Source organism: Bombina bombina, chromosome 3 (genome assembly GCF_027579735.1).
Source record: "Bombina bombina isolate aBomBom1 chromosome 3, aBomBom1.pri, whole genome shotgun sequence".
NCBI classification, from domain to species: domain Eukaryota; kingdom Metazoa; phylum Chordata; class Amphibia; order Anura; family Bombinatoridae; genus Bombina; species Bombina bombina.
The window spans coordinates 537,538,005-537,562,979 of record NC_069501.1 but is presented as its reverse complement, the minus strand read 5'-3'; the positions used below and the strand labels follow the sequence as shown (position 1 = coordinate 537,562,979).

The following is a 24,975-nucleotide window of genomic DNA, read 5'->3' as shown; positions in this document are numbered from 1 at the left end:
CTTTTTCCCAAAAGATCCCTCAGCTGAGGCAAAAACATTGAATTGGTAAAATCTCGTCAATGTATGAAGAGACGACCAGGTAGCAGCTTTTCAAATCTGTTCAACCAAGGCCTCATTCTTAAAAGTTTCATATCCAAGATGCACAATTGCTACCATAATGAAATCAAATACATTTCAGCACCAGCTCACTTAACTATCAAGAAGGGAGTCATTTGAAGCTTAAAACGTCTTCTACAGCAGTATTGACATGTATATATATGCCACTTACGGTTCTATACCAGCTCGCAAGTCCCAACCAGATCTCTTCATGGGAAGCTATAATTTCATATGCTCAAATGCAGCTTGTGCTTTCCAGACAAGTGCGTCTCCGCTTCTACCTCATTGCTGGTTGCTTACTCACTCTAACCACGTGGTACACCTGCTGTGATTACCGCTGTCTTGTTTCTCCCATTTGAGTATAAATGTAATGAGCGTGTTATTCCTTCCAGGCCACCAAAATTCAAACAACGAAACTTGAAACAGCAGTCATTAAAACTTCACTTTTATTGGCAACAATGTTAAGATCTCCATGATAATAGTACACTGCAAAGCTTGACCTTGCGTTGTTCTGTGAGAAATATCCTCATCACCATGGAGTCTATGATCACTCCTAGGAAACTCATTTGCGTCTGAGAGAACTCTTTTTTAGATTTATTTTCCAGTCATGCATCCGAAGATACCAGAGTAACTTTGTTGTGTGAGAGACTGCTAACTAAGAAGATGGAGCTTGAACAAAGATATTGTCAAAATAGGGAGCTACTGAGAGAAGGAACCCCAGAACCTTTATAAAAACCCTGGGGGCCATAGCCAGATTAAAAGGGAGAGCCGTAGACTGGAAATGTCTGTCCAGGAAGGCAAATCTGAGATAACGAAAGTGGTCCTGGGGAATATGAATATGAAGGTACGCTTCCTTTATGTCTACCGTAGTCTTTGGAACAACGAAAAGGTTAGAGTAAAAATGTTCTCCCAGTTCCTATGAGGGAACTGGCACAATGACTCCCATTGACAGGAGATATGAAACATATTGTAGAAAAGTCGTTCTCTTTTTCTGGCTTTTTTGGTACTCAGAACAAAATAAACCTGTTTCTCGGAGGCCGAGAATGGAACATAATCCTGTAACCCTTGGATACAATCTCCATTACCCATGGGTCCTGAACAGACCTGACCCAGGCCTCCTGAAACCGCTTTAATCTGCCCCCTACCAGAGCGAACTCTGGATAAGGGCCAACTCTTCATGCAGATTTGAGGTTAACTGACTTCTTTTTTTATTCCAAACCGGGTTGGGTTTCCAGATACCCCTGGATGGCTCAGGTTTGTTGGAAGAGGAATTCCACTGATTCTTGTTCTGTCGAAAAACGGCAGTAGGTCGACCCTTTGGTCTAGCCTTTTTACCTTGAAGGAGGAAAGGTCCCTTACCACCTGTAACAGTAGAAATAATGGAGTCAAAACCCGGGCTAAACAAGGTCTTTCCCTTGAATGTCAAAGATAACAGTCTAGATTTGGAAACCATATCTGCTGACCAGGATTTCAACCATAGGACTCTCTTAGCCAAAACAGTGAGGCTAACATTCTTTGCGTTGATACGCACAATCTGAATAATCACATCACATATTAAAGAGTTTACCATTTTAAGGGCTAAGATACAATCCTGAAACTCCTCCAACTGAGATTCTAAAGATATTAATTCTGACAATGAGTCGCACCAGAAAGCAGCCGCACCTGCTACTGCCAGCTGAAAAAGTAGTCCTCCTTGCAGAAAGGATTTCCTCAAGTAACCTTCCAAATTTCTATCCATAAGATCCTTGAAGGATGTACTATCTTCTAGAGGTATAGCGGTTCTTTTTGCTAGGGTGGAGATAGCACCATCCACCTTTGGAACAGTATTCCACAATTCCAGATGGGCCTCCGGAACTGCTAATAACATCTTAAAGGAAAAGGATTGGGAAAAGGAACCCCATGCTTTTCCCCCTCCATTGCAATTATATCAGAAAGCAATGAAGTCACAGGGAAAACATCTAGAGCCTTGTTCCTTGGCTTTAAGATGATATCTAATTTATGTACAGGCTTGTCCTCAGACGTCTTAGTGTCTGGAATGCCTAGAGTCTTTAGAGTCTCTCTCAGTAAATACATTAGATGTTCCATTTTAAATCTAAAGGTAACATCCTTGCCCTCCTTGTCGAACTCGACTGGAGAGTCGGGTGATGACAAATCACCCTCCATGCTGGAGGAGGAATCTTCATTATCTGACAGAAGAAATAAACAGGCAGGGACCCCACTAGCAGAGTTGCTGGCCTTAGATTCCGAAGAACAATGTTTGCTCTTCTACTTGCGCCCCCAAAGCTGTCGACACTGCAGATTGTAGCTGCAAGATAAATATGGAAGCAATTAGTGCGTACCGCCCTGAGGTAAAGGGTTAGAAAAGCCTGCACTGTCTGATCTTGTTTTTATGAAGGGAGTAGTATCAAAGAGACTTACACCTACCTCCATACAACTGGTTCCCACCGCCTAAGGTTGAGGGGCTGGGGCAAAGGCTGCCTCGGAGGTCTTAGCAGAATGAGAGTGCAAAACTGATAGTAAACAGGGATTGCAGAGCTAAACTTGATGGCACACAGTGTTAAAGGGATAGGAAAGTCAAAATTAAACTTGCATGGATTCCGATAGAGTGTGTAATTTTAAGAAATTTTTAAATTCACTTCTATTTTCAAATGTGATTTGTTCTCTTGGTATCCCTAGTTAAAAATGAATACGCACATATTGTACACTAGTGGGAGCTGCTGCTAATTGGTGCCTGCACACATTTGTCTTTTGTGATTGGCTGACAAGATGTGTTCATCTTGCTGCCAGTAGTGCAATGCTGTTCCTTTAGCAAAGGATAACAAGAAAAAGAAGCAAATTTGATAATGGAAGTAAATTGGAATGTTGTTCAAAATTGTATGTTGTATCCAAATAATGCAAGAAAATGTTGGGGTTTACTGTCCCTTTAACCTTGCAATTTCAGATACTTCTACATCCCCCACTTAGCTCCATCATCTCAAATTCTTCCCAATTAATCCCAAACCAGCGTTATGCAGGAAACAAATGGAAGGGGTCTTATTTAGCGACTCCCCTTATGGGTCTGATGCTGCACCGGCAGATGCCGCAAATAACCACTAGCCTAAGCCTTAAGTGCTACGGAAAGTGTGTCTCACCACCTCCTATGGACACGGAGCTCTGCTTAGTGACTCCCTGTATGAGTCTGATGCTGCGTCGGCTGATGCAGAAAATAACAGCCACCACTCTGGAAATAGTGTCTCACCCCTTCCAAGGGACCCGGAGCTTTGTCACAATGCCGCTGACCGCTGCATTAAGTCTCAAACAGCGGATGTAAAAAGGGCGGAGTGCATGTCAGTCAAGATCGCAGCGGAAACTACGAGCACGTTGAAAATTGTGATGCACTGATCTGTTAAAGGGACATAAAACAGGTTGAGATCTGTGCATATCCTAAAAGGGCTAATTAATTAAAAATAGTTTGCATTAAAAAATTGTTTACAATTTGCTGGTAAGTATTTTAAAATAATTTTCAAAAATAAGCAAAATGAATTACATAGCTAAGCTGCCTGGGGCAGCCAACTGCACCCCCTCTTATCAGTGTTTAGGCACAGGCATTGTATTTCAACTGAGTTCACAGCCTCTGCTGCTTCTAGGCATTCTCCAGCAGATAATCCCTATTCACTTTTGTATTCTACCAAAAGCAACCATAGATATAGCCATAGAAGGAAATGTGTGGGGGTGTTAAAGCTTTACAATTCAGAAACTAAAAAGAAAGGGTTATTGGCAAGGCACTGCAGTATAAATTTGCAGGTAAACCTCACTATGTAGACACAAAGTACAGATGCAAAGCACCCTTAAAACAGCCTATTCTGTTAATAAAGTAATATCCCGTAGGACCCTCAATACGACCCCATCTGGGTCAATATTTCCTTGTTGTAGAGACACTATCCCACTCAGATATAGATATAAATACCCTGATAGGAACTATCCTGCACCATTGGGGCACCCCATTAAATCCCTTGCCAGGAAACTTTCCTGTAAAAGCAGGGTAAAGGCAGTTAAATCAAAAGACCTTACATGAACTGGAAAGGCAATACCCAGTCTCCAATCCCCTCACTGAAAACAGAGGTCTTAAATGGGAGCAGGACACATGCACATAGGAGGAGGCTAAGGAACTTTCCTGCGACCTCAGGCTGACATTCCTGCACTCAAACTATGAGATTAATCAGGATAGTCGAGAAAGACTCCCCACCCTCTCTTCTAGGAACTATCCATTGAGGATTAAATTAAAATTTCCCTGCAGAGCATCTCTATCTCTGCCTACCTCATAGAAGAGGCAAAAAACTACTGGGTGGGGAGAGGAAGTAAGAGGGATCATTAAAGGGCCATAATTTTTAAACACTTGAAAGTGATGCAGCACAGCTGTAAAAAGCTGACTAGAAAATATCACCTGAACATCTCTATGTAAAAAAGAAAGATATTTTACCTCAAAAGTTCCTCAGTAGCCACATCCCATTGTAAAGGACTTCTAAGCAACAAATCAGTATGTCTGTCCCGGGACAGCGGATGGAGCGAGCTTACGTGCACTCTCATCTTATTTCCCTATTCAGCTTAAGGAAGTTTACAATGAAATATCATGAGAGTTAAGTGAAATCTCATGAGATCACAGTAAAAGAGTTCATAACCTCAGCACTGTTGATGCTGATTGGCTGCTGTTCATTTCTTCATTTATTATTTTTTTTACCTGCAGCTGGACATTAAAAATAACCTTATAAAGAAAACCAGGAATGTAACGTAAAAACTACCTCATCCGCATGGAACACCCTTGGAAGGTGAAACATACTGTAAGGCAAATAACTCTGAGACTCTTCGAGTAGAAGAGATAGCTACCAAAACAAAAATTTATGGAACGTGAAAATTCAAACGGAACCTCTTGAAGAACTGAAAGAACTAGATATAGACTCCAAGGCGGAGCCGCCGTCTTATGAACAGGCTAGATTCTCCTAAAGCCTCATTAGACACCTGTACGTCAGGGACCTCTGCCCGACACTTGTGTAAAACAAAAAAACAAAAAAATAGACAGAACAGATGTCTGTCTTCTTAAAGGACAAGCTGACAATCCTTTCTCCAATCCCTCTTGGAAGAAAGACTTCTTTGGAATCCTAATCTTACTCCATGAGTGACCCCTGGATTCACACCAACAAAAATATTTTCGCCATATCTTATGATAGATTTTCCTGAGTACAGGCTTACTAGCCTGAATCAGAGTATCTATAACGTACTCAGAGAAACCACGCCTTTGATAGAATTAAGTGTTTAATCTCCAAGCAGACAGACATAAAGAAATTAGATTTGGATGCTTGAAACGGACCCTATATTAGAAGATCCTGCCTCATCAGCAGCATCCATGGTGGAACAGAGGACATGTCCACAAGTCCGCATTACCAAATCCTGCGTGCCCACACAGTTCATAGATAGGAAGTTTAGATAACTGATGAGACGTCATTAGATCCAAGTCCGGAATGCCCCAAGCTGAGTCAGCTGGACAAACTGAGCATGCATAGTTGCAGTGGTATAGATGGTCGAGAAATAGAATGAAGAACTCGGCAAGTAGCTAAGAGCTTAACTTTCTGACCTCCGTCAGAAATATCTTCATTTCTACCGAGTCTATCAGAGTTCCTATGAAAAGGAACCCCTGTTAGTGGGGTGAGAGAACTCTTTATGGATGTTCACCTTCCACCCGAGAGACCTCAGAAAAACCAATACAATTTCCATATGAGACTTGGCTCTTTGGAAAGACAGCGCCTGAATTAAGGTGTCGTCTAGGAAAGGTGCCACTGCTATGTCCCGCGGTCTTAGGGCCGCTAAGAGGGACACTAGCACCTTTGTGAAAATTCTGAAAGCAGTGGCCGACCCGAAAGGAAGAGCCACCCACTGGAAATGCTTGTCTAGAAGAGCAAACCTGACAAACTGATGATGATCTTTGAGGATAGGAATCTGAAGATACACATCCTGTAGATCCACAGTAGTCATATATTGACCTTCTTGGATCATGAGTAAGATTATCCGAATGTTCTCCATCTTGAAAGATGGGACTCTGAGGAACCTTTTTTGAATTTTTAGATCTAAGATTGGTCTGAAAATTCCTTCTTTTTTGGGAACCACAAACAGGGTTGAGTAAAAAACCAGTCCTTGTTCTGCAATTGGAACCGGGTGTTGAATTCTAGAAGATATCCCTGGGAAACAATCTCTACTGCCCAGGGATCGTGAACGTCTCTTGCCCAGGCCTGAGCGAAGAGAGAGAGTCTGCCCCCTACTAGATCCGGTCCCGGATCGGGGGCTACCCCTTCATGCTGTCTTGGAGTCAGCTGCAGGCTTTTTGGCTTGTTTACCCTTGTTCCAGCCAAGTTGCCTTGGGCTGTGAATCAATACCCTCTGGTTTCGCAGCTGGAGAGGCTGAAGGGGAACCGCTCCTGAAATTACAAAAGGAGCGAAAATTAGCTTTGTTCTTAGCCTTAAAGGGCTTGTCCTGAGGGAGAGCATGGCCCTTTCCCCCGGTGATTTCTGCAATAATCTCTTTCAATTCTGGCCCTAAGAGGGTCTTTCCTTTGAAAGGAATATTTAATAGTTTGGATTTTGACGACACATCAGCTGACCAGGACTTGAGCCAAAGCGCTCTGCGCGCCATAATGGGGAAACCTGAATTCTTCGTCGCTAACTTAGCTAATTGCAAGGCGGCATCTGTGATAAAAGAATTAGCCAGCTTTAGAGCCTTAATTCTATCCATAATTTCGTCATATGAGGTCTCCGTCTGGAGCAAGCGCTCCAGCGCCTCAAACCAGAAAGCAGCTGCAGTAGTTACAGGAATAATGCAGGCAATAGGTTGGAGCAGAAAACCTTTTCTTAAGTAAACCCTCTAACCTTTTATCCATAGGGTCTTTAAAAGCACAACTGTCTTCAATTGGTATGGTTGTGCGTTTAGCAAGTGAAGAAACAGCCCCCTCTACCTTAGGGACCGTCTGCCACGAGTCCCGCATGGGGTCAGTTATGGGGAACATTTTCTTAAAAATAGGGGGGGGGGGGGGGAACAAAAGGAACACCTGGTCTATCCCACTCCCTAGTAACGATATCCGCAACCCTCTTAGGGACCAGAAACGCATCAGTGTATACAGGGACCTCTAGGTATTTGTCCATTTTACACAATTTCTCTGGGACCACCAAGGGCTCGCAATCATCCAGAGTAGCTAATACCTCCCTGAGCAATACGCGGAGGTGTTCTAATTTAAATTTAAAAACCAAAGTATCTGAATCTGACTGATGAGAAACCTTTCCTGAATCGGAAATTTCTCCCTCAGATATCAATTCCCTCACCCCCAATTCAGAGCATTATGAGGGTACATCAGATAAAGTTACCAAAGCTTCAGAATGCTCATAATCTGTTCTTAAAACAGAGCGATCACGCTTCGCAGACAACACAGGCAGTTTAGATAAGAAAACTGAAAGGGAATTATCCATGACTGCCGCTATTTGTTGTAATGTAAAAGGAGCAGACGCACTAGAGGTACTAGGCAGCGCCTGAGCGGGCGTAACTGGTTGTGACACATGGGGAGAGGTAGACAGACTTTTCTCGTTACCTTCAGTCTGAAAATCATCTAGGGCCATATCTTTAAGATCAATAATATGATCCTTAAAGTGTATAGACATATTAGTGCAAGTGGGACACATTCTGAGAGGGGGTTCCACCATGGCTTCTAAACATATTGAACAAGGATTTTCTTTGGTGACGGACATGTTAAACAGACTAGTATTATACACCAACAGGCTTGGAATCACTTTAATCGAATAAAAAACACAATTTGAAAAAAATGTTACTGTGCCTTTAAGAGATAAAAAGGACACACAATTTTACAAAACAGTGAAAAATGCAGCAAATCTTTTGAAATTTTTACAGTATGTACCTACAGCCTTAGAAAGGTTGCACCACAAGTATCAAAACGATTAACCCCTTAATGCCCAAACCGGAGCAGCCTAAAGCCCACACCCGGTTAAAAACACTACAGCACCTTGCCACAGCACTGCTGTGGCCCTACCTGCCCTTAGGGACAAGATTTGGGGGAAAAAGGCTCCTTTGAGGTCCTCAAACAGCAGCAGGACCCTCCATGAGAAACAGCATGAATCTCTCTGCAATTCCAAGTGCGCATCTGAGGCGCGAAATTAGGCCCCTCCCACTCCACTCCAGAGCTGTAAGGCCTAAGAATTCACTCCTAAGTGAATAAAAGTTAGCCATGTGGTAAATAACCCCTGAAAAAGAACCCAAAGGGACTTTCAAGTGTCTTACAAATGATTTAACTAAATAAAAAATCGATTGCCCTGCATTAGTGTCAACCAACATAATTAGCCCTGATATGTAAGCATTCTATTCCATACAAAGTCTGTGAACATAGCTTACCCACCCCTCATGGGGATATTGTCAGTCACTTCTAGCATTATCTCAGTCTTGTCTAGAAATAAATAACTGAACATACCTTATTGCAGTGTACCCTGCAAACTGTTCCCCTCAACTGAAGTTTTCTGGTACTCCTCAGTCCTGTGTGGGAACAGCAGTGGATTTTAGTTACAACATGCTAAAATCATTTTCCTCTCAGCAGAAATCTTCATCACTTTTCTGCTAGAGAGTAAATAGTACAAACCGGTACCATTTAAAATAAACTTTTGATTGAAGATAATAAAACTACAATTCTAACACCACATTCACTTTACCCTCCCGTAGAGAGACCCTAGTGCTTAGAGCCGGCAAAGAGAATGACTAGGGGGTGGAGCTAGAGGGGGAGCTATATGGACGGCTCTGCTGTGTGCTCTCTTTGCCACTTCCTGTAGGGAAGGAGAATATCCCACAAGTAATGGATGAAGCCGTGGACTGGATACATCTTGCAAGAGAAATATCTTCCTTTTTTACATAGAGATGCTCAGGTGATATTTTCCTATCAGCTTTTTACAGTTATACTGCATCAGTTTCAAGTGATTTAGCATATGAGTATTATGTCCCTTTAAGTGCTTTGGTTGAGGTGTCTTTGCCTCCTCCTGGTGGCCAGGTGTTGTATTCCCCTATGTAAAGAATGGAATTTGTGGACTCTCACTACCATTAGAAAGAAATATATAATTATCTAACTGTAAAATAAATAGCCTATTTTAGCACTTACTTGAGCACTTCTTCCCTGCACTGCTTCTGAGGTGCGAAACAAGCGATGGCCCAAACTTTTATTTCAATACCGTTGTAGAACTGTTTTCCTCTCATGTCCCATACTCCTTGATTTGGGGTGGCAATTGCTCTGTTCTGGGAGAGGAGAGATCTGTTGTCATAGAACATTCAACCAACCAAAATAAACAAAAATCCCGCACTTAAAGGGACACTGAAGCCAAATTTTTTTCTTTTGCGATTTAGATAAAGCATGCAATTATAAGCAACTTTCTAATGTACTCCTATTATCAATTTTTCTTTGTTCTCTTGCTATCTTTATTTGAGAAAGAAGGCATCTAAGCTTTTTTTTTGTTCAGACTCTGGACAGCGTTTTTTTTATTGGTGGATGAATTTATCCACCAATCAGCAAGGACAACCCAGGTTGTTCACCAATAATGGTCCGGCATCTAAACATACATTCTTGCATTTCAAATAAAGATACCAAGAGAATAAAGAAAAATTGATAATAGGAGTAAATTAGAAAGTTGCTTAAAATTTCATGCTCTATCTGAATCACGAAAGAAAAACTTTGGGTTCAGTGTTCCTTTAAAGTTAAATATATACTAATACGATTATCTCAAACATTTCAAGAGCAGCAAATACACGTGTTACCTTTTTTTTCCATAAAGAAAGGTTAAGTTAGAAGGACATTGAACCCTAAATTTTTATTTCATAATTCAGGCAGAGAATAATACTTTTAAAAACATTTTCAACTTACTTTCTCGGGGTATTCTTTGTTGAAGAGGATACCAGGTAGCTAACGTGGATGTGCCTAGAGCAATGCATGGCAGCAAACACTGCTGCCATCAAGAGCTCTTGCAAATGTATATTACTGTTAAAATTATTCTTGCAAAACTAAGTTGGGGATCCAGACTCATGCACACTCCTGAGCCTTCCTACCTGCTTTTCAACAAAGGATAACAATAAAACAAAGATTTTATAATTGGTAATAAAAGTAAATTGGAAACTTTTTCTCTTAAAATTGGTCTGATTTATCATAATGATTGGTTTCATGTCTCTTTAAATATACTTGCATTCAAATTTTTAAAAAAAATGAAGAAATGGATGTTTGCACAGATTTAAACTTAAAGTCAGATAGATCATGCAATTTAAAACAATTTTCCAATTTACTTCTATTATCAAAGTTGCTTTGTTTTCTAGTTATTCTTTGTTGAAGACTAAGCCTAGGTAGGCGACAGTCTATGGCAGCAGTGCTTGCAACTATTTATAACATTGCTATAAAATTTTTTTGCAAACGCTGCTGTCAGATGGCTTAAGACATGTCCACGCTCCTGAAACACTTTAACAAAGCATACCAAAAGAATAAAACAAATGTAATAGGGACAGTCTACTCCAGAATATTTGTTGATTAAAAAGATAGATAATCCCTTTTTTACCCATTCCCTAGTTTTGCACAACCAACACAGTTATATTAATATACTTTTTACCTCTGTGGTTACCCTGTATCTAAGCCTCTGCAGACTGCCCCCTTATTTCAGTTCTTTTGATAGACTTGCATTTTAGCCAATTAGTGTCCTCTCATAAGTAATTCCACAGGCGTAAGCACAATATTAGCTATATGGCACACATAAACTAACGCCCTCTAGCTGTGAAAAAAAAGTCAAATGCATTGAGATAAGAGGCGGCCTTCAATGGTTTAGAAGTTAGCATATGAGCCTACCTACGTTTAGCCTTCATCTAACAACAAGAGTACAAAGAAACTGATAATAAAAGAAAATTGGAAAGTTGTTTAAAATGACTTGCCCTATCTGAATCATGAAAGTTTAATTTTGACTAGACTATCCATTTAATAATATAAGTAAATTGGAAAGTTGTTTAAAATGGAATGTTCTATCTAATCAATGTAAGTTTAATTTTTGACTTTACTAACCCTTTTTAGATCAAATACTCACTTGCCAGCAATGTCAACTCCCATAGGTCCACTGGTGGAGAAGGACATGCACATATAAGCATTAAAGCATTTTTGTTTTCTTGAGGATTAAAAGGACAGTAAAGTCAAAATTAAAAAACTTTCATGATTCAGATAGAGCATGCAATGTTAAAATGATCCAATTTACTTCTGTTTTTAAATTTGCTTTGTTCACGTGTTATCTTTTATTGAAGAGTAAAACTAGGTAGGCTCATAAGAACTCAGGAGTGTGCACGTGTCTTTAGCTACAGATAATGTACCACAAAGTAAAACACTACACTATTAACTTCTAATCCGCAAGCCCCCCTCCGCAAGATAACCTATTAACATCTAAGCCTTTTACCCAACAACCCCTAAATTAAGCCTAAGTTTTTGTTTTGTTAAAGGTAGGGTTAGTTTATTTTGGGTTAAAGGGACAGTCAACCATAGAATTGTTATTGTTTTAAAAGATAGATAATCCCTTTATTACTCATTCCCCAGTTTTGCAAAACTAACACAGTTATATTAATGTACTTTTTACCTTTGTGATTACCTTGTATCTAGGAACCTTCTTCCAGCCCCCTGATCACATGACTGTGACTGTTTATTATCTATTGTCTTAAATTTAGCATTGTATTGTGCTAGATCTTAAATAACTTTCTGTGCCTGAACACAGTGTTATCTATATAGCCCACGTGTACTTTCTCTCTTTGTGTTGAAAATAGATTTAAAAAGCCTGTGATAAGAGGCAGCCCTCAAAGGCTTAGAAATTAGCATATGAGCCTACCTATGTTTAGTTTAAACTAAGAATACCAAGAGAAAAAAGCAAATTTGATGATAAAAGTAAATTGGAACGTCGATTAAAATTAAAAGTCCTATCTGAATAATGAAAGTTTAATTTATACTTGACTGTCCCTTTAACTTAGGGGGTGTTAGGTTAGTGGGTTATCTTACATTGGGGGGGCTGGCGGTTTAGGGGTTAATAGTGTAGAAGTTTGCGTTGGAGGGCTGGCGATTTAGGGGTTAATAGTGTAGAGGTTTAGTTTGGGTTGGCGGTTTTTAGGTTAACAGTGTAGTGCACACTTTGAGATGTGGGGGTGTGATGGTATAGGGGTTAATATTGTAGTGGGGACTTTGCGGTGGGCTATGTGGCGGTTTAGAAATTATTACTGTAGGGGCAATTCAGGTTAGCACGCAAATAGCGTTTTTTCCCCCCACTTATTTTGCTCCATTGCTCCCATCGGCATTTATGCGAGTCTGGTTAGCACTGGAGCGATGACCTTTTACTTTTAACTTGTAATACAACCCGACTCACGCAAAAGGTTTACCGCTAGAGCCGGCTGCGCTCCACTTGTAATCTAGCCCTTAGTGTTTAATGTCCCTTGAAAGTGACACTTTATTTATTTATTTCACTGATTTCCCTGTCCCCCAGAACAAAAGAACCCTTGCTAACCAATCACAAACTAATATTCAGATACAGCACAAACTATGTTTGCACATGTGCAGACTGGGGTAGCCTGACCTCCTGTATTCCCTTAAAGTGGTTTAGCACTGATTAGTAAGGATATCTGCATACATCTGACCAGAAAGTGTATATAAGCAATAATAAATTGCTCCAACAAATTTACAGCATATTTTTGCAGTTGTATGCCCTATAAAGGGCCATAATACCCAAATGTTTAAACACTTGAAAGTGATGCTGTATAGCTGTAAAAAGCAGACTAGAAAATATCACCTGAACATCTCTATGTAAAAAAGGAAGATATTTTACCTTAAAAGTTTCTCAGTAGCCACATCCCATTGTAAAGGGCTTCTAAGCAACAAACCAGTATGTCTGTCCCAGGACAGCGGAAGGAGTGAGCTTTAGTGCACACTCATGTTATTTCCCTATTCAGTGTAAGAAAGTTTACAATGAAATCTCATGAGAGTTAAGTGAAATCTCATGAGATCACAGTAAAAGAGTTCATGACCTCAGCACTGTTGATGCTGATTGGCTGCTCTTCATTTCTTCATTTTTTTTTATTTTTTACCTGCAGCTGGGCAGTAACTGAGTATAACTTTTTACACAGAATTTACTCTGCTGAGCTGAGGAGAATGTGAGGTAAAATATCTTCCTTTCTTACATAGAGATACTTAGGTGATATTTTCCTGTCAGCGTTTTACAGTTATACTGCATCAGTTTCAAGTGATTTAGCATATGAGTATTATGTCCCTTTAAGTAAAGCCAAATCTTAACACCTGCATAAAATGTATTTCCATTAGAGGTAATATTGACAAAAGCCTGGGATAAGCACAAGGCTATCCTACAAACTAGGTAAGTTTACACTTTTAGGAAATATTGGGCAAACTTGTTAGGCCTATGGTTCTTATCTGCAGTCAAAATCTTTTTTTCTATAGTGTTGGCACATCTGTTTTTCACCTTTATTTTCATGTATAAAGCCATTTTCAGCACACTATCATCTTTCAACCGAAATGCTGGACGGTATGAAATATGAATTAAGTCATAGTTCACATGATCAAATCTAAATATTAAGAAGTGCTAGAGATAACAATGGAAAAATGACCTGTAAAAAAAAAAGGATATATATATATATATATATATATATATATATATATAAATATATATATCCACTGTATGTATATATATATATATATATATATATATATATATATATATATATATATATATATATATAAACGATAGAAAATATAGGGAGAGTATTAATATATTATGTAACTTAGCAATTTCCAGCCACATAGTTACCACTATCAAAAGGACCATAAGGTATACCTTTAAATACCAAAACAGTGGTGCAGACCCTATTATTCAGTATTGTGCAATTTAAATAAAGAAAAGAGAGAATAATGACTAGGGATTTCAGCACTCTATACCTATGCTCTTCTGGGCCCCAGACGGAAGCGTGCACCCACCACACAGTGATCAAGAGAATGCAGACAGACTTGCCATCAGACACAGAAACATTTATTCACAACAAAGTTTCAGTATAACACAACGTAATGCATCACTCAGATACACGATAGCATAATATTTCAAATACATATATATACACAAGTCAGGGTGATCAATCCTTTCTTGTAGCAAAGATAGAAACAAAGAACGTTATCTGTAAAAAATCGTGTCATATTATTATTATTATTGCATTTGACTTGCATATGCATGTATAGGCATAGCTTATCCATGAGGTAAAAGCGTCCTCTTTGGATTAATGCCGTAATAAATATGACATCACACAGTAAAAGACAGTTACAATAACAACTGCAGTCTTAATATACAAAAATTTGCAACATTTCCCGAGGCAAAAGCGTCCTCTAATATTTAAGCTGCAAAATTGTATCATTGCTTACAAACTGTGCACAAACATGCAAGCATTTTCTCATTTATGCTGTGATAGATTTACATTTACTGAGGTAAAAACGTCCTCCTTTCAAGTTTACCACTTAGGGATAAGTTAAGCTTTGTTTGTGAAATTACATCACCATCTTTGTCATGCTTTATCGTGAAAGAGATTTCTATAGCATCAAAACGAAGTGTCCTGATCTTTGAGGCAAAGGCCTGTTCAGCACAGCGTGTTCCATCCTATTGTATGCACATATTTCCAAACATGCAATCAGCATTTTTTTTTTTTTTTTTTTTTTTTTTTTTTTAAATAGTTTTTATTGAGGTAAATCACAAGGCATACAGCTTATGCATCATAACAAAGTAAATAACAATATATCACAGTACATAAACTACATAACATGGGGCGTATTACCGCCTCAATTGGTACACGTACCTCGTTTTTACAGAGGCCGTCAGTTAGGATCTTACTAGACAATGTGGAGCTTAGTGGCTCTTTTTAGTGAATATACAACTGGGACGGCTTTTGGGTTAGCATATAGGATTGTTAGGACTATGTGATAGGGGAATATTGCAGGCGCAGCTGGGATGAGCATGTATGGGGGTTTAGTTTATTGCACCACGCATCTTGTGGGGGTCAAGGGAGGCCATAGTAACACCGTCGCCAGCTCCCTTGGGTGTCCCGTATCCGGTCTCCTCGTATAGCAGGATGTGGGGGAATGGTTGTAAAGGTATGGTGGCAGTGTCAAATGTCAGGTAGTCTAGTTGCGTACATTATGGGACATAAGAGTGTCCCATGGTTCCCAGATAAGGCAGAAATCAGTCAGTGTTTTGCGTTCTCCATATACATAATTTTCCATACTTCTGATGTAATTCATACAGTCTACTACTCCCTGCCATCTGGGGGGCTGGCTTTTCTTCCAATTTCTGGCTACAAGTAGTTTGGTGGAGATGAGGATGTATATTAGTAGGTTTCGTTTAGCTCTAGGGAGCAGGTCCACTCCCAAATGTAGTATCGCCAAGGCCGGGCTGACTGTTTCCACCAGCTCAAGGTCCTTACATAGGGCTTCCACCCTTTTCCAGAGACCTGACAGTTTTGGGCATGACCACCAAATATGTGTCGGGGAGCCCCTCTCTCCACACTCTCGCCAGCACATGGGGGAGTGATCAGGGTAGAGCTTCTGCAGTTTAGTAGGTACTAAATGCCATCTTGTAAGTAGCTTAAAATAAAGCTCATATAGGGTGACACAATGGGTGGCCTTTTTGGTGATACTAATTGCTTCCTCCCAAGCCTCTAGTGGGCAGTTGAGTTGTAGGTCTTTCTCCCAGGCCTCCATGTGGATAGTTTTGGAGGGGACAGGGTCTCCCAGTAGGCACTGGTAGTGTACCGAGAGAGGCTTGTGGAGTTGAAGGTTAGCCTTCCAGCGTAATTCCCATAGGGTAGGGTCTCTCAGCGCATCTTCTAAAAAGCCCCAAGAACGCATTAACGCTCGAAGGCGAAGAAGTGTAAAATGGAGCCTCGGGGTTACAGAGGGTAGAGCCAACATGGCCGTATGGGTTTTCAACTTCTTATTATCATAGAAGTCTGCTAGAGAGTTCACTTCCGTGGTAGACCAGGAGTTGACAGGGATATCAGGCAAACCCATAAGGAGGCCTCTGATAGAATGTGTGGGTGAGGGGTGTGGGGCTATGAGTCTGTTATGTCTCAATTTCAGCCAGGTCTCCTGGCACTCCTTAACTATGTTATTAGGGATGCAAATTTTTGTCCGCCAATGTGGAGGGAACCACAGAAGGTCCTCCAGTTCCATCAGTGCCGGCAGGGATGCCCGTTCTAGCTCCTTCCATCTGGTCTCTGGAAGGTCGTTACCCCACGCTGAAGCATGGGTGACCATTGCTGCCTCATGGTATTTCCTCACGTTAGGAAGGCCCGCACCTCCTCTCTCTATGGGAGCTTGCAGTATGTGGGCTGCGACTCGTGGTCTCTTGTTATGCCAAGTGTAGGCATTAAAGAGAGTCTGGAACTTCCGGATCAAAGATACTGGAATTGGGATAGGAATACATCGGAACGCGTATGTGAGTCTAGGCAGGACCATCATTTTGAGAGCCGCTATTCTGCCAAACCATGAGATCTCGCCATACCTATTGGTATTCAATTCGAGTGTGATCTCCTTTAGTAATTTCTCATAGTTTTCTCTTATAATGATCCGTTTGGAATGAGATAGAAATATGCCTAGATGTTTAATGCCCGTTCTGGACCAATTGAAAGGATAAAGGAGCCGAATGTTGCGTTCCTCTTCCAAAGGGAGATTGAGGGAATATACCTCAGTTTTACTAACATTTATTTTGTAATATGAGAGTTCGCCAAATTTCTGCAGTAGGTGGAACAATGAAGGGAGAGAATCTAGGGGCTCCGTGAGGAAGACCGTAAGGTCGTCCGCGAATAGAGCTAGTTTCTGAATGGTGTCATGGAGCTGGAGTCCCTGTATTTCAGGGCACTTCCTAATGGCTGCGCCTAGCGGTTCGATTGCCAGTACGAACAGGAGGGGGGACAGGGGACACCCCTGTCTTGTCCCGTTCGTGATCCGTATCGTGGGGGAGCAGAAACCCAAGCCTCTCACCACAGCTGTGGGGGATGAGTAAAGCGCCATGGTAGCTTTGATATAAGCATCAGGGATCCCAAATGCCATCAGGGTCTGAGTCAGATAGTCCCATCTCACTCTGTCAAACGCTTTTTCAGCGTCGAGTGACAGAGTGAGCATGGGTAGGCCTAGGTCCGCTACCTCTGAATATATGTTCAGGAGACGGCGCGTATTATCAGAGCCTTGTCTATTGAGGACAAAACCTACTTGATCTAAATGTATTAGTGTCTGTAGGTGTGTGTTTAGTCTGTTGGCAAGGATCTTGGCGTAGATCTTGGCGTCAACATTTATGAGGGAGATGGGCCTATAGCTAGAGCATAGCGATGGGTCCTTGCCATCTTTGTGGATCGTAGTGATGTTAGCCTCCAAGAATTCTGGGAGGAATTCACCGCGTTGGGCCACTCTATTGAAGAGACGAAGCAGAAATGGAGAGAGTGAGGAGCTAAGGGCTTGATAGAAGGCGACAGTGAAGCCATCTGGTCCCGGGGCTTTGTGGGGTGCCAGATCAGCTATGGCCATGCTGACCTCCCTTAATGTAAACTGCTTTGCTAGTGCGGCCTTGGCATCAGCTGTCAGTATAGGTAGGTCTAGTCCCTCCAGGAACTGACGGATGTCATCTGGAGTGGCTTTAGTCGTCAGCTCAGCTGACGCGATGTTATAGAGGGAGGAGTAATATTCTGCGAAGGCTACTCCTATTGCTTTGGGGGAGTGGACCGGTCCCTTCTGAGTTGTGATAGAGGCTATCCTGCTCTGCTGTGTGCGCTTTCTGAGTTTATTGGCTAACAGCCTGTCTGCCCTATTGCCTTTGTAATAATATAGCTGCTTAAGTCTATGTAAACTGTCCTGCACTCGCAAGGTTTCTCTTCTGGCAATTTCATCTCTAATGCGGCCTATCTGTTGGGCTAATAGGGATTCGGGGCATGATATGTTAGTAGCCTCTAAAGAATAAAGCTCTCCATAGAGCTTGGCTAAGGGCTGGTATCCTGTCTTACGACGGTGAGCTAACGTCTTGATGAAATATCCTCTTAAGAATGCCTTAAGGGCTGCCCAGACCATGTCTAGGGTAGTGGAGCCTGTGTCATTGTGTGTCAGGAAGTCAGTTAATTCCCTGAGAAGTGAGGGTAGCTCTCTCTCAGTCAATAGTTGGTCAGGGAGTTTCCAAGGGGGTCTACTAGTCAAGGTCTGTAATTCAGAGAAGTCTAAATAGACCATATCATGGTCTGACCATGTGCATGGTTGGATAGTCGGATTTGTCATCTTATCAAGGGACCAGGAGTCACATATAACAAAGTCGATCCTCGAAGAGGAATTGTGTGCTTTGGAATAGTGTGTGAAATCTATAACAGTAGGGGCTAGGCACCTCCATGCATCGTATAGACAATGTTGGAACATGAGTTTTCTGAAGGCATTGGAGGTTGACGAGGTATTTCTATCTGAGTGAGTGATGAGGGGGGATCTCTTATCTCTATGTGGGTCCCACACCATGTTGAGGTCTCCCCCAATGATTAGGTGGCCTCTCTTTAGTTGGTCTATCCTGGCTAGGACCTGCCTTACAAAGGGGATCTGCTTTGTATTTGGTGCGTATACTGAGGCTAGGGTGTATTGGACGCCATTAAGTTTACAGATTAGTATGAGGAATCTACCTTCTGAATCTTTCTCAATGTGCTCTAATGTGTAGGTTAGATCTCTACTGAGTAGAATTGCCACTCCTCGTGTCTTCCCTGTGTTATTAGAAGCGATTTCACAGATAGGGTAATGTCGCGTGCCCTTAATGGTATTAGTTTCTCCTGACCAATGTGTCTCCTGGAGGAACAGAATGTGGATCTTGTGTGTACGGATATAATTTTGCAAGAGTTTCCTCTTCGTAGGGGAATTGAGTCCCTGCGCATTGAGAGTAGCTATTCTGATCGGTGCCATTGCTAGGTCAGTTTAGGGATAGAGGAAGGGGTACAACCTGAGTGGAAGGGAATGTGGGGGCTGCTATCGAGGAGGCCGGAACGGTAGTCTGTCAAGCTGTGGTGCCTGCTATAGTCTAGAAATCGGGTGTCCTAAATATTATTCTTATGAAAGAGTAATGAAAGGTTGAGGGAGAAAAAAGTGTCAAGAATCACTTTCGCAATGAGTGTCTCTCCTGATGTCTATCAGGGGGGCACAACTATTTTTGTGGGGCGGAGAGGTGCAGAGGTCAGCCGTTACCTCCGCCGAACCCAATAACAATACTGCGTTTAGAATACAACATAAATATAACGTAACATACTTAAATAGATATACAACATGTTAAACAGTATTAGACAAGAACATATAATAAAACTATCAAACCAGAGGGGGAATGTGCTCTGTCATCTGGCCAAGTGACACCTTAATAAAAGGTAGTAGATATCTGTCAATTAGGGCTGTAGAAGTACCTGGCTTATCGTGTAGGACCTAATCAAGGAGGGGACATGATTTTCTGGTTGGGTGAACGGCCTTACAGAGATGGAAGAGTGATAGGTAGCTAAGTCTGTGTTAGTGAGCTGCTTCTGTATAAGGTCGGGGGTTGTGGTTCTAGTTAACTTATATATATACTCTGGTCTTACTTCCTCTAGTAGCCATATTGTAACTTGTGTCACCTATAATCGGGTGTAAGTATATTGTCATTTAGGGGTAAGTCGAGTGTAGGCTAGCAGGGTGTAAGGGTCAGGAGGAAAGCCAGAAGATGTAGTGCGGAGTCAGCTGGTCAGATCTCTGTCAGCGTATCCTGTTGTTAAGTAGACAGAGCAAACATTTCAAAGCAATATGAGGAACATACTTAGGGAAATAACATAACTAGGGTGAGACATTACAGTTTATCCTTCATTCAATCAACAATAAACATAGGGGTAATCATGTCTGATTAGATTGGGCACTATCAATGTATATATTGTGTATATTGAATGTTCTATGGTTAGATCGTTAACAGGGAGAGCAAGTACAACTTGTATTTAAACCATAGTACCCAGTGAGGTTATCAGTTCAACTACAAAACTATGGAAATGTGAAAGTACATAGTTTAAGTTAGCATGAAATCTGGATGTCTCACCCATCTTCATCTGTGGCTTTAGGTTCCTTTTAGAAAGCGTGCGTGGGAGAAGCCCACAAAAGTCTCTGGATCGATGCAAAACTGTATTAATAAAGCTGTAAACGGATTCCCTATGTATCTTCAGCTAAGGATAAGTCCCTTGAGTCTAGGGGTCTTTTGGAAGTGGGTGTCGGCCGTTGTGGCAGCGGTCTCCAGGTTGGTGCAGAGGCCCTAAGTCCGCTGTTCTCAGCAGGGCCAGGATCACGGTCTCCTACGTCTCGTGGGAGCAATTCCCATTTCAGTAAAAGTTCTCTGGCCTGTTGTGGCGTCGTTGCGAGGTATTGTTGGCTGTCTTTGGTGATGAACAGTCGAACTGGGTAGCCCCATCTATATTTAAGGCCCTTATCTCTGAGAATCTTGGTATACGGATGGTAGTGTCTACGAATTTGGAGTGTGTGCGGGGAGAGGTCAGGGTAAATCTGTAGATCAGCATACTTTTCTGGTAATGACTTTTCTCTTGCAAGAACTCGGATGATCTTTTCTCGGAATGTGTAATAGTGAAGCTTGGCTATTACATCACGGGGCTTCCCCTCATCTGCAGATCTGGGTCTGACCGCTCTATGTGCTCTGTCAATTAGGGTTTCATTGCCCAGGTCAGCGCCCAGTGTTGCTTTGAACAGGTCTTGCAGGTAAGCATCTAGATCCTGTGGTTGGACAGTCTCTGGGATACCTTTAATTCGAATGTTATTGCGGCGTGACCTGTCTTCCAGGTCCGCTAGCTTTAATTCTAGGTCTGTTATTTGACCAGCCAAGCATTGGGAGTAACTCAGAAGATTGGTATGATCCACTGCAAGGTCTTCCTGCCTGCGCTCCAGCGCATCTGTTCGCTCTCCAATGCTGCCTATATCCTTTTTAAGGTCAGCATGGGATTTGTCGAATTTTCTTGACAGGGAATCATGGTGGCTTGCTAGTAGTGTTGTGATAGAGTCCATCAGATTGTTAGGGGCACCTTCTATGGATGGTAATCTGGAAACTCTTTTTGTTAAGGTTTTGCCAGGTTGGGTGTCTGACAGGCTCCCAGTATCAGAACCATCATCCTCGGATCGTGCATGAGTCATTCTGGTCGGGTGCTGGAAATGGTCAACGACCGTTCTTTTAGGGGTGGCGTGTGGTTTTTGCTTTCTTTTATGGAGTTGAGACATTATAGGCCTGGGCTCTTAAGTGTGGCCTTAAGCTGTTTCGTTGCTGTGTGGCTGCTTTAGCGGGAATCCGTTTACTTCTAGTATGTTGGTTAGGTGATCATGGGTTGGCGGGGTCGTGGGCTGTTGCTAAGGGACTTACATGTTAATGTGTCTTAGAGCCTCTTAGTAAAAAGGAGTATGCTGCAAGTGGACAGCAGGGTCTCAGTTGTTATGGTAACATGGGATGATCTGCAGCCTTGCTTCGAAGTGTCTAATCTCTCTCCCAGGGAGTTGCCCCTGCAGGGCGATGTGGGTCAGGGTATTTGGGTTATAACCCGCAGGCAAGAGGGCCGGCGGGAAAGGGGGGAGAGAGATCAAAATCCCAAGCGCACAACAGTATCAGCGGACCTCCAGCAGGGGAAAAGGAGAGCGGGTATGACCCGTGGGTATGTGAGCCAACAGGAGAGGGAGAAGAGAGTCTTGTTATCTGATAGTAGATATTATTATATCATTAACTGTAGTAAATAACACGGGGAATATGATCCACTATTGCCTTTATTAATATACTATTTGGACTTCAGCAATTATGATGAGGTACCCCTTTAAATATGAGCTTGATTGTAGATCCTCACTTGCACAGTTTATTTCTGTAGCTTTTTTTTTTTTTTTTTTGGTGCAATCCTGATAACATGGAATACTGCAGTTCAAAGGCAAAATACAGTCTTTTTTGTTTTGTATAAATCAATTGTGATGTTAGATATCACTAAAAGGAGGGTATGTGTATGTTCTTGTCAGTATATTTCACAATCATCTATTGCTGTTTTAGAATCCCACATGGGGCAGATAAGCTTTGCAGCAGCCGCCTCCTCAATCTGCCTGTACTTTCTTCTCCTCAATTTATAGGAAAACTGATGAAATTATATCCTGTCAGTATCACTTAAGCACAGTCTCTAGCAATAATTGGTAAAGTGTGAAAGCCTTAAGTTGCTGTGTTATAATATGAAGCTCAAGCCACTCTTATGTATTCTGGTGGTAGTAAGAGAAATAGCTGTCCCCGTTAGCCACTTGCAGGCCTCAAAGTCTGATGAGGGAGCACAATAAGCTTAGTACTGGGATTATTAATATTGCCAATGTACAGTGGTTATATAAAGGCCTTACCCACCATGTAGTTCTGAGGATCAGTAGTTATTGATATTCCTGGGCCAGTGCCGGTTAAATACTTTTCGGTTTTTCTCCCTGAGGTGTGGAGAAATGGCGGATGTTCGCGCCAGGATTGAAATGGCGCACCTGTGGGCTAACGGGCCTTACTTGCGGTTGTATCGTGTCACCACCGATCGCCGAGCTCAGCCAGAATCTCCGGTCAATGGTCAGCACTGAGGATTGTGGGTTGATCCGGTAAGTCGTGGTCAGGGATGTAGGTGATCGCCGAAATATTCGGCAACTGAAGTACCTCTAGCTTCTGGTGGTCACGATGCTGGTTGTAGATAGATGGTGTCCTAGCACTCCGGAGCGGAGCCCCGACCCTCCGGAGTGAGGTTGAGCCACAAAACTAGTCCTCAGTGGTGTGAAGAGCTCACTTAGATTAGCTGCTCCGGATAGCAAAATGAAATGCGCAACACGCCAGCGGAGCTCACTAGTCAGATAAAGTTGCACGAAATCCTCAGTTAGATCTCTCTGATGTCCCAGACTGTCTTAGGAGCAGGAAATCTACTATTTATCTTGTAGATATGGGTTTTTAGCTTTGATTTTAGGTAGTTTTAGGCAAAAAAGAGAGGAGCTCTCAGGTAACACGTCCTCTCACTCTGGCAGTCAACTCCGCCCCCCATGCAATCAGCATTTATAAGACAGTACCTTAGTTGAGCCGTATCTTCCAGCGTGTTACCTGTACACCTAGGTGAACAACCGCTACGGCTTGAAGAAATGCTTTATCCAAACCGAATTTGTTTCTCGGTCAATACCGGATCAGAGTGTCATCACTCCCTCTTGGTTTGTGCTTCATTCAGGAAAGGAACCTCCATTCAGCTGCCACAGGTGTGCTCGGTTTACTTGCATAGCCTTAGAATAGTCGACGTACGTTTCACCCCACAATGCCTTGCGATTATTCGGGGCCTCGTCAGGACTAATTTGCACAGGTATTCTCGCCTCCCTTATCAAGGGTAAAATTTGCATAGAGGGTGTAACTTAGTAGTAACAAACCGCTACTTCAAATTTGAATCTCTATACCTGCATCTAAGGATTTTGAACATAAAAAACACATAGTTTTACATAGTCAAATCACAGTACTGAACTGCATTCTCCCAATTTCAATTTTTTCCACCCATGTCGAATGAACAAAGTGGCTCAAATATCTTACTAAATGTCAAAGAGATCTTCTTATTGTATATCTTTTTTAAGCGATACAAATAGCTCAAAACTACATTTCAGAATTTTTACAAATAAACTTTTTAATTTAGAAAAGGGGCATACTCTATTACTTCATTTAACCCTTGTGGGGACAATGTTTGAAGAACATATATCCACCTAGATTCTTTTCTTAGCAGGCAATAATCTTCATCACCACCTCTACCGCTTTGTATTCCCCTATCAATTCCATAAATTTTAGGGAAGCTGGATTTTTTTGATGGTATTGGGCAAAGTGTCTCGCTACACTAGTGTCCCTGCCATATAATATATCATCCTTATGTTCCTGGACTCTTTCTTTGAAAAGTCTTTTAGTTTTTCCTATATAGAAATACGGACAGGAACAGTGTAGTAAATAAACTACACCAACAGAATTGCAATTTGCAAACACCTTTATATTATAGACTTTGCTATTATTGCTTGAGAAGGTTTTACTTTTCTGCATATAAGGGCAGTACACACAGTGTCCACAAGGATAACTCCCCTTTACTTCTTGTCTTACTTCTTGTCTTAACCCTAACCAATCTAAGTACCAGTTTATCTTTCAAACATGGTGCTCTTTTTGCAGTTAGTAATGGGTAATTTCCCACTTTAGATTTAATTTTTTCATCCAAAGTGAGAATGTGCCAATGTTTGGATAGTATTTCTCTTATCTTTGGCCATTGGCAATTGTATGTAGTTATAAATCTAGTTAGATCATTAGTTATTTGGGGTCTAGATTGGTAGAGCAAGGTGTCTCTATTCTTTTTTCTAACTTTATTCAGTGATGATTGCCTCTAATATACTATTTGTGGCTGTGCTCTTTCTATAATTTTCAGTCACTATCGATGTACCTTCTTTCCTAATCATTATATCTAAGAAGGCTAGTTCCTTTGGATCATACACTAATGTTAGCAAGATGTTGCGATTGTTTATATTTAAATTATTTACAAACTCTTTCAGAATTTCAATGGGACCTTTAAATAAAATAAAAATATATCGTCCACATATCTCAACCAAAGTGAGACATGCGATTCGAAAATATGATTATATTTTTCATAAACATCAAAAAGTTCCCATGCACCAAGATGAAGACATGCATAAGTGGGGGCACATACTGCCCCCATGGCTGTGCCCCTACATTGCTTATACAATGCTTTATCGA

The 24,975-nt window shown here is 41.5% G+C and overlaps 1 protein-coding gene across 1 annotated transcript in view; it reads right to left on the bottom strand.

Moving 5' to 3' along the window:
- Positions 1-24,975, bottom strand: part of LOC128653617 (protein argonaute-1) — a 275,726-nt gene that overhangs the window by 81,779 nt on the left and 168,972 nt on the right. Inside the window, exon 11 of the mRNA XM_053707008.1 lies at positions 9,270-9,403. Coding sequence (XP_053562983.1) covers positions 9,270-9,403 — 134 coding nt within the window. The remainder of the gene's footprint in view (positions 1-9,269; positions 9,404-24,975) is intronic.